Source organism: Cupressus sempervirens, chromosome 10 (assembly GCF_028749045.1).
Source record: "Cupressus sempervirens isolate cs-2001-9-10 chromosome 10, ASM2874904v1, whole genome shotgun sequence".
Classification (NCBI taxonomy): domain Eukaryota; kingdom Viridiplantae; phylum Streptophyta; class Pinopsida; order Cupressales; family Cupressaceae; genus Cupressus; species Cupressus sempervirens.
Genome location: NC_143127.1, coordinates 344,199,620 through 344,215,650, shown reverse-complemented (window position 1 = coordinate 344,215,650; position 16,031 = coordinate 344,199,620). Strand labels below are relative to the sequence as shown.

The 16,031-nt window shown below is 33.9% G+C and overlaps 1 protein-coding gene across 1 annotated transcript in view; it reads right to left on the bottom strand.

Annotated features, from left to right (window-relative positions):
* LOC149533994 (MADS-box transcription factor 23-like) overlaps window positions 1-16,031 on the bottom strand; it is a 226,273-nt gene that overhangs the window by 65,404 nt on the left and 144,838 nt on the right. The window contains exon 3 of the mRNA XM_089803962.1: window positions 14,610-14,664. Coding sequence (XP_089660088.1) covers window positions 14,610-14,664 — 55 coding nt within the window. The remainder of the gene's footprint in view (window positions 1-14,609; window positions 14,665-16,031) is intronic.

Here is a 16,031-nt window from a genome sequence, read left to right as displayed (position 1 = left end):
ATTCTAGATGCATCATTACTAGGCTCCTTGCCACTCTCCTAGTGATGGTTAGAATGACCATCACCATCACCTTGACTCTCTGTAGCCGGGTTGTGGCCGGTCCTCAATTTTTCCTCTTGTTGCTCCCACTGCCTCGAGTTGGCCTGGCTCTAGTACATATTCAAAGTGGGCATTCCCATGCCTGAACCTATATTGGGATCCTCCTGAGACACTCACCAACTTCGCTGATGTATGTGCCTTTAATGATCAACATGATCCAACTCCCTTGGCTAGCACTTCTTTATGCACTTGAGTAAAATTTTATGTTTTTTTAATGAATAGCTATTAGATTTCCAACCTTGTTGTGTAAAATTTTGTGGGGTGATCTTCATATCCCTCAGCCCATTTTTTGTGAATAAGTAACTTTAATATTTAAGTAAGAGAGAATGGACTAGTCATTAGAAAAATAATAGTGATATAGAGTGAGAAAGAAGTTTGTAGCCTTTTGCAAAGATCCATCTTATGGCCTTCCTGTAAGACCCTTCCTTTTATGCATCAAATAAAACCATATTTTGAAGAATGAGTTCCTTGTTAAAGGGTTAGGGAGATTACGTATGCAAGATGTGGTCTTTCATTTCAGAGATAACTAATGAACTTCATTAGAAATATGATTGTAAGTCACATATTATTTCTCCATCTGAGAATTGTGAGAACCCATTCAAGGATGACATATAGATTTTTACCTAATTTCATTATTTTCAATTTGGTTATATTGGGGTGATATTAAAAATATAGAATCTCTTTGTACAAGACCTGATGTGGTTGTCACTTTAACCTATGTTAATGATATCATGATATTGCATGCTTTGTTAGGGATAATAGATTCAGTTGGTTATTATGGTAGGACAATTTTATATTTAATTTAATGAGAATATTATGTTTTAAGACACCAAGTTACTTTAGTTACTTTGTATACTCTTTGTGCTTTTGACTCGTGAATTTAAATGATTAGGATAATGGAAAAATTAAGTTAATGATTTTATAGTTTAAGCATAATTGATAATGAGCTGTTTTAGGATGGAATTTAATTATGTGTTGATGGACTATGAAAATGTGTATTATGCATATAACCTAAATAGCTAAGTAATCAATTTTATGGTTTAATCATAATTAACAAGTGAATTGTGGTTGAAAGTGACTGAGTTGTGAATTGATAGAGTATATAAATGTGCATTACATGTGTATCATGATTAATATACTTAAGGGCTGTATAGATTATAAACTCTATCCTAATATGCTTCATCTCATGATGAAAATTGAATTCTTATTGATCTTGGTTAATAGATTTTTGAAGAACACCATGTTGTGATGAATATGATCTATATGGGATGATCAAAATGATTCTAAAAATTGTATTTAATACCTGATATGAGATTAAGTTTCAAATATGAATTACTTATGATTATGCATCACATATTATAATTTACTATCTCTTGATGATAAATGGATACTTATCCAATTGTAATTAATGAATTTGCATAGATATTATGATGTGGTGAATGTGCCCTATATGTAAGACTTTTGGGAGAGCAATTGAGTTCATGTTATGTGATATATATAGATTTGAAGTTATGCGATTCAATTATGAGATATTGCAAATGCAGGTTACATGTTGATTATTTTATTATTGATATTGGGACTTTTGAGTATGATGTTTATGTTACCATGTACATTTATTTTATTTATTCCTCATATTGGAAAACCAATACTATCATGAGTGTCCAGGTAGTATGACCATGGACACTATGGACCACCTTTGTGATATAGGGTGCTCCCCTTAATACCATAAAAAACATAAAAGAAAAAGAAATAACAATTATTTAAAGAATAAAGTATGGGATTCTTATTATTGCCACAAATACAATATTGCAGAATTTTAAAATACAATATGAAAACCAACATGGGTTCCCTCCTTAAAATAATTTGTAAGCTAGAGCTACAAATTATCACCCAGAGTTTTTCTAGACAATCTACAAGAATTAGTTATATAGAGAATTTTCCAATGCCCAAGAAGCTCCTAAACATCATACCCTAACTCTTGAGGCCAACCAATCCTAAAATTACATGGAAAGTTTCCTCAAAAAAATTATGACATTTAATTTGGAAATTTTGGTTGGCCTAACATTGGATGACCATAACTTGTGAATCATTTACCCAACTGACTATTATAACCCCATGCCAAAATCCTTAGCTTTTGATCAACAAGGCCCAACTCGTGCAAGCTCTAATTGGCATCATTTCAAAGCCCATCTAAAGCCTCTAGGGCCTTTAAAACTAGGCTTCAAGTATCTGTACCAAAATTGCACACCAAAAATCCATGATAACTTCATGAATACTCATGATATGGTAGTGAGACTCAATCAGTAAGCTGATATATCCAAGATGAACATCCATCTTTGAAATTAGGACATTTTGAGCTTGTATGACCAACTTACTAAGTAGGAAACCTCCACAAACAAAAAATATACACTAAAATACCTTTTATTCAAGAAATATAAATGAAATATTTTGGGCAATGCAAGATTGCTCTTACACCCAGGATTCTCCTACAACAAACACTTGGGGTTATTTGACAAGTGACCTCATCAAATCTCAAGTAGCTAGAGGGAAACAAACATGGTCAATATCCTCTCTTGCTAGCCAAGATGAATCTTCTATTGACCTCTCTTTCCATTTGACCAAATGCTCTTCATATGTTATATTCTTTGTGCTCCTTCCAACATGATTGTCCAATATCTCCTCAAGCTCCTTTATAGCCAATGTAGCTACTAGAATACTCCACCACACTTCTGCAACTTAACCTCCATCACCTCTTTCATGATACTCTGTCATATTTGAAATGTTAAATACTGGTGAAATATTTAGTTCAACATGCAACTCTACTTCATAAACATTTCTAGAATCACATTTTCCCACTATCTTGCATGGTCCAAACTTCTTGATTTTTAACTTATTATATCTACCCACTGGAAATCTAGCATTCCTAAAACAAACCATGACATCATCACGTATCTAAAATTCTTTATGCCTCATTTTCATAGATTCCTTAGCCTTGTATTGAATATTCATATTTTTGATGTGCTTCCTCACCTCCTCATGGACATCCATTTAATGTTTAACAAAATCCTCTGCTTCACCACTACTTATCTCTCCTTTATTAGGAATAGTGATTTATCAGTACTCTTGTTAATAGAATTATTATATATAAATTTTGTTTTTTGTAAAATTAGATCCCATCATTTTGTCTTATCTCCAACCAAACATCTTAGAAAGTTTCCTAAGCTTTGATTCACAACCTTTGTCTATCCATCAGTCTTTAGATGGTGTGATAAGTTGAACTTGAAATATCTATTCAACTTCTTCCACAATGTATGCCAGAAATAACCAATAAAATTTGTATTTTGATTTGAAATAATGCTTTTTTGTCAAACGATGTAGTCTCACCACCTCTATCAAAAAATAATTTTGGTACATGAACAACATCACTAATCTTCTTGTAGGCAATAAAATGTGTCATCTTTGAAAACCTATCAAACATGATAGGAATTGAATGATGTCCTCATCATGTCCTTCATAAATGATGAAAAAAATCCATGTTGACATCCTCTCATGACTTCTCTAGTACAAAAAATGGTTGATACAACCCTACATTCTACTTCACTCTTTTTGCCATCTAACATACTCAGAAACTCTTTTAAAACATCTTGCCATTTTGTTGCAACTATGGCTTGTAATAATTCTTAGCAACCAAAGAAATAGTTTAATCTCTACCAAAATGTCCAACTAATCCTCCACTATGCTTCTCCTTGAGGAGATTCTCTTTCATAGAACCTCTTGGAATGCAAAATTGAATTCCTTTAAACAAGATACCATCTTGGATTATGAAATCCAAACACTTTTTTATGTCAAGTGTAATAGGTTTTATACAAGTTTTGTAAGCTTCACCAAAATCAAGATCCTTCAAATACAAAATCTTGAGTTCTTTGAACCTAGACACCTCAATAGGCATCTCTTCTAGTAAAATTTTTCTTCTACTTAGAGCATCTGCAACACTATTAGACTTCTTGCTCCTGTGTTTTAAAATAATTGTATAGCTTTGCAAAAAATCAACCCATTTCAAATGCATTTGGTTTAAGTTTCCTTGACTATTGAAATATTGCAAAGCTTGATGATTAGTAGACAAAACAAACTACTTACATAGAAGATGGTGTCTCTACTTCTTCAAAGATTGAACTATAGCATTAAATTCATGATCATAAAAAAAAAAAATTTTCTTTTTGCACCATTTTCCTTTTGATGGAAAATAAGCAACAACTTTACCTTCTTGACTCAAAATAGCTTCTATTGCAGTAACACTAGTCTTAAAATCTACTTGAAACACCTTATTAAAATATAGAAGTGTTAAATAGTTTGTTCTACAACTTCTTGTTTCAACAAAATGAAACTCTTATCCGCTCCTACATTCTACTTCAATTCTTTCCTATCGCTTCTCATTATTTCAATCAAAGGTTCAAAAATACTGATAAACTTTCTATAAAAACTAGTCAGTCCATGAAAATATCTTACCTCCATAGAATTCTTTAGACTAGGATATTTTATAATATCCTTGACTTTCTTAGGGTCCATTTTTAAACAGCATGCTGAAACTATAAATCTTAGGTACACCAACTTCTTCACGAAACTACATTTGTTTAGAATTATCAGCAACTTTTCTTCCCTTGGCTTCTTAAACAACTTACAATTATGCATTATATGCTCCTCTAATGTCTTACTAAATATTGAAATATCATGTAGGTAAACAATGATAAACTTGCCCAAAAACTCATTTGATACCTCATGAACCACATGAAAATGCTCAATCCATTGGTTATCCCAAGAGGCATGACTAACTAATTTTATAGTCTTTCCCTTGTCTTGAAGGAAATCTTCCATTCATCTCCTTCTCTTATTTGAATCTTATGGTATACACTGTCTAGACCTTTCTTTGTGGAATACAGGACTACACTATAATAGTCCATAGTATCATCCATATGCAACAATGAAAAACTATACTTGATTTTGATCTTGCTCATGGCTCAAGAATCTTTACACATCCTCCATTCTCTATTTTTCTTTGGTGTACCCAATACTATTATATTACATGGACTGATACTCTCTCAAATCAACAATTTCTACAACAACTCATGCACTTGTCTATTTAAGTCCTTACTTTATATTGGTGTCATTTTAGGCATTTCCTTGCTTCAAAAATTGGCTCTTGGAATTAAGTCCACCTGGTGACTGATCTTTCTCACTAGTGGTAATCCATCAGGCACATTATTAGTGGTAATTTCATAATTTTTGTAAAACACATAAGCTCATGCTGGATACCCTATACAAACACCTTTCTATCAATAAAACATACTCTATTAACACTACATACCTTTTCATATATATCTTTCAATGGCTTAAGCTTATGTTTTACTCCATCCTTTGTCAGTGTGTAGTAATTTGCACGCCATCATCTACAATGTATCTTAAAACTATCGTAACCTTCATAACAACATATGATATATGTCCATAGGTATCATATCATACAGTACCTCATCCTACTCACTTTCAATATACAACTTCACTAGGCGTTGCTCATTGACCATAACTTTATGGTCATCCTACACCCATGCTATACAATATGGACATGGTTGTTTCCACCTCTTGAGTTTTAATGTCGTGAACATATTTTATGACACCATATTGTTAGTTCTTTCACCATTAATGATCACATCACAAAACTTATCTTCACATTTGCACCTTGTAAAAAAAAAAGCTCATCCTTTAATTAGGTTCATTTTCACCACTTTGTAGTAATCTTCTATTAACTAGGACTTATCCTCTTTTACAATCTTCATAATGTGATGAGTTGGCATCTTCATCAACATGTGCAACTCTAGTTAGAACTTTTCTTATCTAATATGTTCTTATTTGTAGTTGGGGTCATTAAAATGCCCTATTCCCTTCTTCTCCACAGTGAAAATAGGTTCCAGAAAAACTTCCTCTACTAGATCATTGCCCTCTTCCTCTTCCTCTCTAATCTCTATTATCCTGATCACGGAAATGATTGGAATTATTTTCCTTTGATTTTGACTACTACTATTAGCCTCATCCTCCTTTTAATCTTCATTTTCACCTCTATAAGATCGTGTGGCGCATCTTCCACCATAACCTTTACCACTATTCTTGCTATTAAACTTCGTTTTCACCTTTTCCTCAACTCTTAAGGAAAACTAATATGTTTCTTCAATACTCTTCATTTGGATCAGGCTCATATCCTCATGAATGCTTAGCCTCAACCCGTTAAGGTAACAAACAACTTTCTCCTTGTCAGCTTCTGCATATCCTATTCTTATGAGGAGTTAGTAGAACTCTTTTGAATACTCTTAAATAGATTTTCCCACTTGGTTTGACCCTTTCATTTTCTCCAACAGATCTAGCTCATAATGCCTTAGAAAAGAGTTACAAATTTTAGGGGTACGAAAAAGGCTTCCTTTTTACCAAACTTAGGAAATCCACCCTCATGATGAGGACACAATAGTGGAAGAAAACCACTAATGGGATCTTTAATTATGATGGGTGGTAGTTAAGAGTGGTTAGTAGTCTTCTTGAGAGGTTTGGAGGAAATTAGAGGATAATACCCACTCTCAAAATTTTAGAGAGAACTACTAGAGTTAGGAGAACTTAGGATTTTTAGAGAATTTGGCTAATGAAAGGAGAATGCTTGGGAATGAAGGAGAGAGCTCAAGTCAACCATTGTGAAAGCTTGGAAGTAAGGTCGATACACATATTCTATATGAATTTGATGCTTATGATAAAACATTATAAATGCTTCTTTCTCTTGTGCTTAATTAATTTGTGACATGTTGTAAAATTGTGTATTGCAAGTGTGTTTTTGGTGTTGTTGAATGTGTACTATTCATGTGAGTATTCATGAAGTTTACCATTCATTTTATAAATTGTTTTGTGGGTGTTACAAGGTGAGCCTCACCCTTGGGAGGGAAGAGAACCTTGGTTTGTCAAGGGTGTGGGTAGTGCATTTGGGTGGAGAGTCTCTCCATGAGAAGGAGAGGGATAACATATGAATTTTATGTACCCCATATGACACATTTTTCTTTGGGGCCATAACTCATATGAATGTAAGTTTGATATCATGTGAATGCGTATGTGAAAGCCTTGTGAAGCCATGTAAAAGGCTTCTAAATCCATATTTTTGTTCTATTACAATATGGTTATCCTCATTTGTTCATTTCCACCTTCACACTATTAGATAGATCAATGATGATCCTATGTGCAAGCCTTGTGTCTGGGCGTAATGTGGAATATTGTGATATTTGTGTTGTATATTTGTTGTGCATTATATGTGTGTATGGTTTTAAGATAATGTGTTTGACTACCTCGGTAAGGTTCTCCCAACATGGGGGTGGCCTAATGAGAGGCCTATGGTTGGGATGTGAGCTTCCATGGAAAAAAAAAATTGTTCAAGATCCTTGTGGAGTTTTTTGAGTTGGGAATGAAGATTGATGGTTGTCATTTGTTCTCTTGTGCAAGTTTAAACCTGCTTGTTGTGTAAAGGGTGGAAGACTCTCCCACCTAATTGTAAAATCAGTTTCATGTTATTTGTTAAAAGGGAAAATTAGTTTTTAGCTTATTTCTTATCACATTTAATACAGAAAAGATTAGAATGTAAAAGTTGCATCTTGTTAAATTAATAGAAATGTTTCACAATTTTTTTGACAAATTGGTTCCCCATAATAAAACTATTGACGGCTATGAACAAAGTCACACTTTAGAAAATGCACCAAAAAATATTAAATAGACCATTATCCAAATGTAGTTTCTATTGACAAGACATTTATATCAATATAATTACTTAATTAAAGATGGTTAACTTAATTGCTTTTGATCAAAATCGATAAAGTTTGGGTTGTCTAGCTACCCTATTTAGTCCAACTTGTGCATCAATTTTATTATGAATAGTATGTTTTCTATTAATTAAATATTAAAGTTTCATATTCACAAAAAGGGGTTAGGGGATACAAGATCACCCTACCAAAGTACACCCAACAGAGCCAAAAAGTGTACAATTATTCATTAAAAAATATAAAACTAACCCTAAGCGGCTAAAGAAGCACCAACCAAGGGGGCAGGATCATGGTGATTATGAAAACCCCAAGCATTAATGAGGTTGTAGGGTGTCTCAAGAGGAGCTAACCTGTCATCGACAACAATATTTTTCCCTTCTTCTTCTCCCTTTTCCCTAGGCGGTGAAATTTCCAAATCCATTCTAGGGAATGACCACTTAAGGTAAGAACCAGTAGTAGGCCAACTAGAAGCAGCAGGAGGAGCAACTAGGACCAACCAAAACCTAGCCATGGAAAGGAAAAATTGAAGCGGGAAACATCTATACCACCACTATGAGAGCGGTGATGGGCCTAAGAATGTGGTATTTGTGAGAAGTTGGTCAAAGAAGTTTAACCTTAGGAGTTACAATGAGGTGGCATCTGATCCACCAAGGTAGAATGAGGTGGAACCTAGGCAACTGTAAAAGGCACATTTCCCTAGTGATTGATAAGTTCCTAAAGATGAGCCACCTCCAGAGCCATCTTATTGGCTTATACTTGAATCTGCATCATTACATTATTACATGTACAAGTTCAGTGTAAATAGAAACATTTAAATCAAGAAAGTTAAGAGTGAATAAAACTGCATTTCTATCCTCCTAGAGAGTAAAAAGATTCTCCATCCTAAAAACATGCCAAATTTGGGTAAACTTGAAAAGGATTTTGGGAGAATCACCTAGAAGAACCATATGCCAATAAAAAGGCTCTCGTTAGAATGACTTAAAGAAGTCATGTATCCAAAGCTTGTACTATTGAGCTCTTCAACAAAACCAAAAGATGTGTGGGAGAGACTCTACTTTCCCACAAAAGCGACAACGAGGGTTAGGAACACCTAAGTTCTTGAGTTGAGGGTCTAGGGGAAAACCCTATAAGAGGACACACCAAGTGTGAAATACTTGGCTCAATGATAGCATTCCAAATAGTATTAAATCTGTATCTCTAATTCTAGTGCAAGGAATGGAGGTACCAGTGTTTATTGAGAGTCTCAACTAAGGGAAAATGAGGTAGCAGCCAATGGTATCCCATCTTGGGCTGATGATTAACAAGAGGAGTACACAAATACCACTTCCAGTCTTTCCACCATGGTGTGGTAGCCTGAATGCCTAGCTTATGAAGCATATGAGGAAGTAATGTAGAGAAAAGTAAATAAAAATTTATCTCCACAAGTCAAATAAAACTGAACTTGCATGTCCTTCCAAGTTTTAATACTCATAGTAAATCTAGAAAAAGAGATGTTTTGGAGTCCTAATAAAATGTTTAAAAAGAACAACGCACTGGCATCCTGAATCTTTTCCAAGGACACACCTTGAATGGAAAACAAGGGTGACCACCAAATAATAATTATGTTGATTCATGGAGAGGCCCTTCATAGCCTCCCAAGCTCTCTATATACTTTTGATAAAAAATGAGCCCTAGATTTGCTCAAGTTTTGAGGTGATGAGAAGGGTTTGAAAGCCAATCCACTTCCAAGTTTGATCTATTGAATGAGAATCCAAAGGAGATGCAGTACTTGAGAAGAATTTTCCAAGCCTCTTCTCCATTGAGGGTGCAAATAATCCATTTAGCACACAATGTTATACCCTATTTCTAAGTTGAAATGAGGCCAAGACCTCCAAACTCCTTTGGAAGACAACAACATTCCCAAGCGACTCTATGAAAGCCATGATGCTCATAATATAAGGCCCAGAGAAAATCTCTAAGGAAATTTTCAAGCTTCAAATAAGACCCTTGAAAGCAGCCTAACTGGATGAATAATACACATGCGTGGTAGCCAAAATGTTAGAACAAATTTGGAATATGCTAGCTAACAAGAGGAGTTTGGTGAGCTAGTAATCTGGCTTTTTGGAAATCTTGGCAAACACAATATTCCAATGGTCAACAACAAAGGCTTGGAAGGAAAAAGGTATTCCCAGAAAATGAAAATCTCACCATACTAAATCCACTTCCATGGTTATTGAAAAATCCAAGACAGAATAAGGAGGAAAGACTACCAATAGCACAAATTTTGGTACCATTAATAATAGATTAATAAGCCAAACAAAAAGTGTCCAAGAATTGAAGAGTATTCCAGACATACTCCTTATCCTCGATGAGAGTGAGGAAGGAATCATCAGCAAAATACCTACTAAAAAGTTGAGTAGGGGACTTAGGTAGGTAAATGCCTCTAACTTGGCCATAGGAGATGGCATTGGCAAGTAGATGCCCAAATCCTTCAACAACAAGAACATACAAAGTTGTAGCCATCAAACATCCTTGGTGAAAGGATGTAGAAAGCCCAAAGGCCTTAGATTACCTTCGATTGATTGTGATGCAAGAAAAAACATCCCTGCACAATATTTCTATAGAATGAAGCAAAAATTGACCAAATCCTAAGGCATGAAGCATAGGAAAAATGAAAGGCCACTTTAGACAGTCATAAGCCTTGACAAAGGCAATCTTAAGAAAGTGGGCTTGCTACTTGGATCGACAGGCCTATTCCATAACCTCCCAGAAAAAAATAATGTTGTTGAGAATGTATCAGGATTTGATGAAACTAGCTTTCTTAAGTCAAACAATCAAAGGAAATAGATGACAAATCTTGAGAGCCAAGGCTTTAGCAATAATCATGTAGGAGACATTCAACAAAGTTATCGGCCTCCAATTGAAAATATCATCAAGATCACTAGGTTTAGGTATGAATTCGATGTGTCCTTTGTTAATAAGGTTCCTAAGGATTTAAAATAGACAACTTCAAGGTAAACCTTATGCAGGTTGGGCACAATGGAGTGTAACAAAGCTTTGTAAAATTTGGAGGGGAAGCCATCACACCTAGTAGCCTTTTCATCTAGCATAGAGAAGATAACTTCCGTAAAGTCGTTGAGGGTGAACATTTTGTTAGCATAAATGTTGATGATATTCCTTTGGGCAAGTATCTTAAGCATTGCTAGAGCACTTGTGGGGATTAACATGTTGCATTCATGACTACGTTTGTCATTGATGTCAACATAACATTTTTTCTATAAAGGCTCATAGAGTAGAAGACATAAAATGAGGTCCTATAGATTGAGTATTGATGATAAGGCCAATCACAATTAAGGACATGTTCTACACTAGGTCTTGATGAAGTGGTTAAGTGCGCTTATAGAGAGTCAAAGACATGTAGAAGATATGTTTGATTTACAGAAAATAGTATACATACAGAGTACCCAAGATGCAGTTTTTGATATTTGACTTGTATCTCCTAACATATATGGAATCGTGATACACATGATTAGATAGTGACAATAGACAAGTTCTTGATGATATCAGGAACTGTGCAAGGTCTAAGGCTGCACATGTAAGAAGTTGTAAATATTGTGAGCCGAGAGTGTTGTGTGATTGGAAAATAAGTAATTATATTAATGAGGTTCTATTATAATTAACTGGGAAAGCCTCAAGGCTAAATCAAGGAATTATTTTGAGAATATGGTATAAAGGAAGGATATTTTCCTTGTTTGAAAAAATGTATGAAGTGTTATTTGTGCAAACAAGAGTAAATTATTCGGTCAATGCAAGTAAGTGATCCAAGGGATTATTGGATGCAAAGGTAGTGATGTGGTAAAAGATCAAAAGATGAAGTTCAATTGACAAGATAGAGGAGGCGCAAGTACAGTTTATTATTCTACAAGGAATTATATAGAGATCATTTTGAAAGTGAGTTCAATGATCTTACCCATGAAGTTGTTTGGATAGTGGGTCCATCTACCTTCTACAACTCCTAATTGGGTGGGAATCTCCTAACAGGTATTCAAACTCTCCTAAGAGGGACTAATATGTACTAAATATATTTCATTGGCTCATAAAAGAGTCCATCCTCTAACAAGGAACATTTATATTAGTACACCATTTTGTGGGTACCATCCCCAATGGGTTTTTCCCACTGATCAAGGATTTCCCTAGTTAACATGTCTAGTGTTATTGTGTATGATTATCTTGTTATGGTTGTTGGTTATATTGTTCACATTCTTAAAGGTTAATAAGGTTGATAAATGTTTTAATAGTTGGATAACTAATTCACCCCCACTATCAACTATCAATTATATTGGTGGACTTTACTTTCTAACACATTCGATCATAGAAAGAATGTTTCTCGACGACAAGACAGTTAGGAATAATAGTAGTGCATTCCTTTAAATCCTAGTCCCTCTCAACAAAATTTTCCTATGAAGAAAAAACCTTTTCATAATATTGGACAAATGCTTGATGAATGTCAAGAAGATCTGAAAAGATTTGTTGACCTTCCTTGATCGTTTTTATCCTTGTCAAAACATGGAGAGATTCCTTTTAGGCCTAGTCCCTTATCTCAAGCTAGTGAAGACATGCCTTGATCTAAGTACCTTGGGCAGCACGATTGTCAACAACTTGCTTCTAATGGCGTAGATTAGCAAGGAAAAGTTGTAGGTCTAAATCAAATAGATTCAAGGCCAAGCCCTCAGAAGTCACATGAAGATCTTTCATGGTAGCATCATAGGAGCATATATGGTAAATAGAAAGTTACCTATCATAGATTTGTAGAAATCTTGCCATACAGGAGATGGAATTATTCTACCACTAAATCCACCCAATGTGAGTGTTGGGCTAAGGCTCTAAATTTGAAACATGCAAAATGTGAGCAAAAGTGGTATTGTGAATCAACAGTGATGTGTTGAGGAAAAGTTATGGTTTAGACTGACATCTTTGAGCTATTTGCCAAGTCATAGTAAAAAGAATGGGATATTGCAAAAATCATTGCACAAGCAAACCTTTTAAAAATATTGTCAGATCTAGCTCCAAAATTAGACCAAGTATGCCAAATTCCTCCAGAATAGCGGTGATGGGATTGGAATAAAACAAGCCTAATTTAGTATGCATATGCTTCTCTTTCCCTAATAGTCCATGAGAAAGGTAGAATACCATCTTTATCAAAGGCTAGCTCAACCATATTGATGTCCTTGTAGACAACCCAAGTGGAAAGTGGCAAAAAATCTGTCATCCAATGCCATAGTTGTGATCTTTCCACAACATCATTGGGGGCATAAACATTAATTATGCTAAAGGAGTGAGTATTAAATGACAAAAAAATCCAAACAATCCTATGTATGGGGTTAGAGAGATGAGAAATAACAAAATAAATTAAACGAGGTGAGAGAGGAGCAACTACACCACCTTGACCAACCTAAGAAAAATAGTGATGTCCAGCCAAAAAAAAAAGTAAAGAAGAATTGAGATAAAATGCTAAAATTTTAACTACTTGGAAACAAAAAATATCCAAGAAACCAAGCCAACGACTTTTATCTTACACATAATATTTGTGAGGAAGCTTTGTGAAACCCCACATATTCCATGTGATAAAATTCATGATAACAATTCTTATATGTCATCCTTGTCCTCACGAGAGGAGAAACTATTGTGTAAGGAAGAACAAGTGGTGAGTGCGAGACAAAAATATCTACCGAATGTGACTCTACACTTCTCAAAACCACTGTCTGGCTCATCTCTGTGATCATCGATAATGTGAGATCTTTAAAAGGACTGGGAAACTATCACAAAGAATGCATGTGGAGTGCGGAACCAAGTAGGGCAAGAGGCACCCACAAACACCTTGGTCCCCTATAAAACAAGGTTTGAAATACATGGTGGCACCACTGGCTTAATAGGTACAATAACAATAGTAAATGGAATAATTTCCAACAAAGGCTTAGCATAAGAAAACACTAGTTGTTTTGATAGAAAGGAGGTATTACCCTTGCAATCAAGAGTTATCCATTCCTTATTCTTTCCACTCCATAGGCTTGGCCTATGTGTCCTTGCTAGGAGATGACTTTAGAGATGCCACCAATGAGAAATCCTTCATCTTTTGATCAATCAATTAACACCTACAACAAGTATTTGATAGGTTCAAATAAAGTACCTTTTGGGTGGAGGTATGAGCCCCAACCTAAATATCAACAGTTTCTTTAAGGCTGGGGCTCATACCAGACATTAATTCAAATCAAAAAGTCATACCTTATGCAAAGCCCGAGCAAAGCTTTTTCTCATTTTGTATGTTTTTCTAGTGAAATTGTATTTGATTCTTGCATCAATTTTGAATTTTCTAGTGCAAACTATTCGGCACTAGAAGCTTCCCAAGACTACAATAGTTCTTCATAAATATTTATTGCCACTTTAAATAATTAAGTAAACTATACTACTCAAATAGTTACTGCAAAATATATATCAACAACTACGGGTAATATTCCTCAATATTCTGACATGGTTGTATATTATCTTCATTAATACAACAAATTTTATGTAGAATTCTTAATTTATTAAGTTAAAATGCATTAGAATTTTCTTATTTAAATCAAAAAATAAATAAAAAATAAAACATTATTATCATGGTGTGTAGCACACATACCGATTTATGAATTCTAACCATACCTGAAGTTTAGGTTGTTTACCATATTCCAAGTACTTCTCCAAAATCATTTTCATACTGCAATTAAACAAATTAAAATATGGAACATGTCATTTTATATTTTGAATGAAATTTTTGAAATAATATATTTTTTAAAAATATGGACAATCCTTGATTCATGCTATAATTAAGAGTGATATTATATCCTATGTTAGTTTTGACTACAATAGTCCATTAACAAAACAAATGAACAATAGAAGAAATTAAAAGTGTCCTCATTATAGTGAAGTAGATATTAATTTTTTAATTAAATATATTTCTAAAGTATTTCCTTCACTAATTTGTAGACAAAAGTTGATGAAATGCATCTCAATTTTTTATAATTATTCCTATGTAGAGTTATATTTCATCATTCACGAAAATTAACTTATAAAGGTGTTAATATTGTCATTGTCCCTTATTTTATAGAAGTAGTTATAAGTGGCTTTATAAATATAATATCTCCATTATTCTTTCAGCTAATTTTTAAACTAAAAATTGATAGAATGTATCTCAATCCTCCAAATCTTTCTCTAGTTAACATGTAAAATAAAAGATGATGTAATATGTCACTAATTTATTTGTAATCAAAATGTACCTAAACTCTTCAAATATGTCCCTAATTTATTTGTAAAGTAAAGGTTTATGAACTGTATCTTAAACTCTATAAGAATATAACAAGTATAAAGATTAAATGTTTGAGGAATAATACTAGTAATATTTTTTTCTCACCATATTTTTATATGATCAAGAACAAATTATGAGATTGATAGGCATATAACAATTCTATACACCCCTAAGTGAAACAAAGATGTAGAGAAGATAAGAATGACATTCATGGATAAGGCTAGGATCCAACTTAGTGGTATTGGCCTTGAATAAAAGATTTGAGCCAATTATTAGTCACTACTATCTAGTAAACATGTCTGATACATTGACTTGTTAGTAAGACACCTATGCAGGTATTGTCAAGAAGGAAGACCTCTATGAGATATCCAAGAATATTTGGTAATGAATCATATACTCATATTCTCAGTAAAAAGAGTGTGAAATAGGTTGAAAAACCAAGAGGGGAAAATCAGTTATTCCAACACACTTATAATAGCTTTTGATTTTTAAGTTAATGCTTTACAATAAACAACCACCACATTAGATTTGTGGGTTAAAGCATGGTAATCACCAAATATATACATAAGCATTGAAGGACCAAAATAACACAACAAAAAACATAATGATTTACACTTTTAAAACTCAAATTAGGAAAAACCAATAAGAAGCTAATTCTCATATCAAAGGGCTAAGTGTTTATTCACTTTAATATGAAAGGGCCCTGTTGATAGGCTTAATTGCTAGGATAACCACCTCCAAAAATACAATAAGGTTCACTGGCAATAGAATAAGGATTA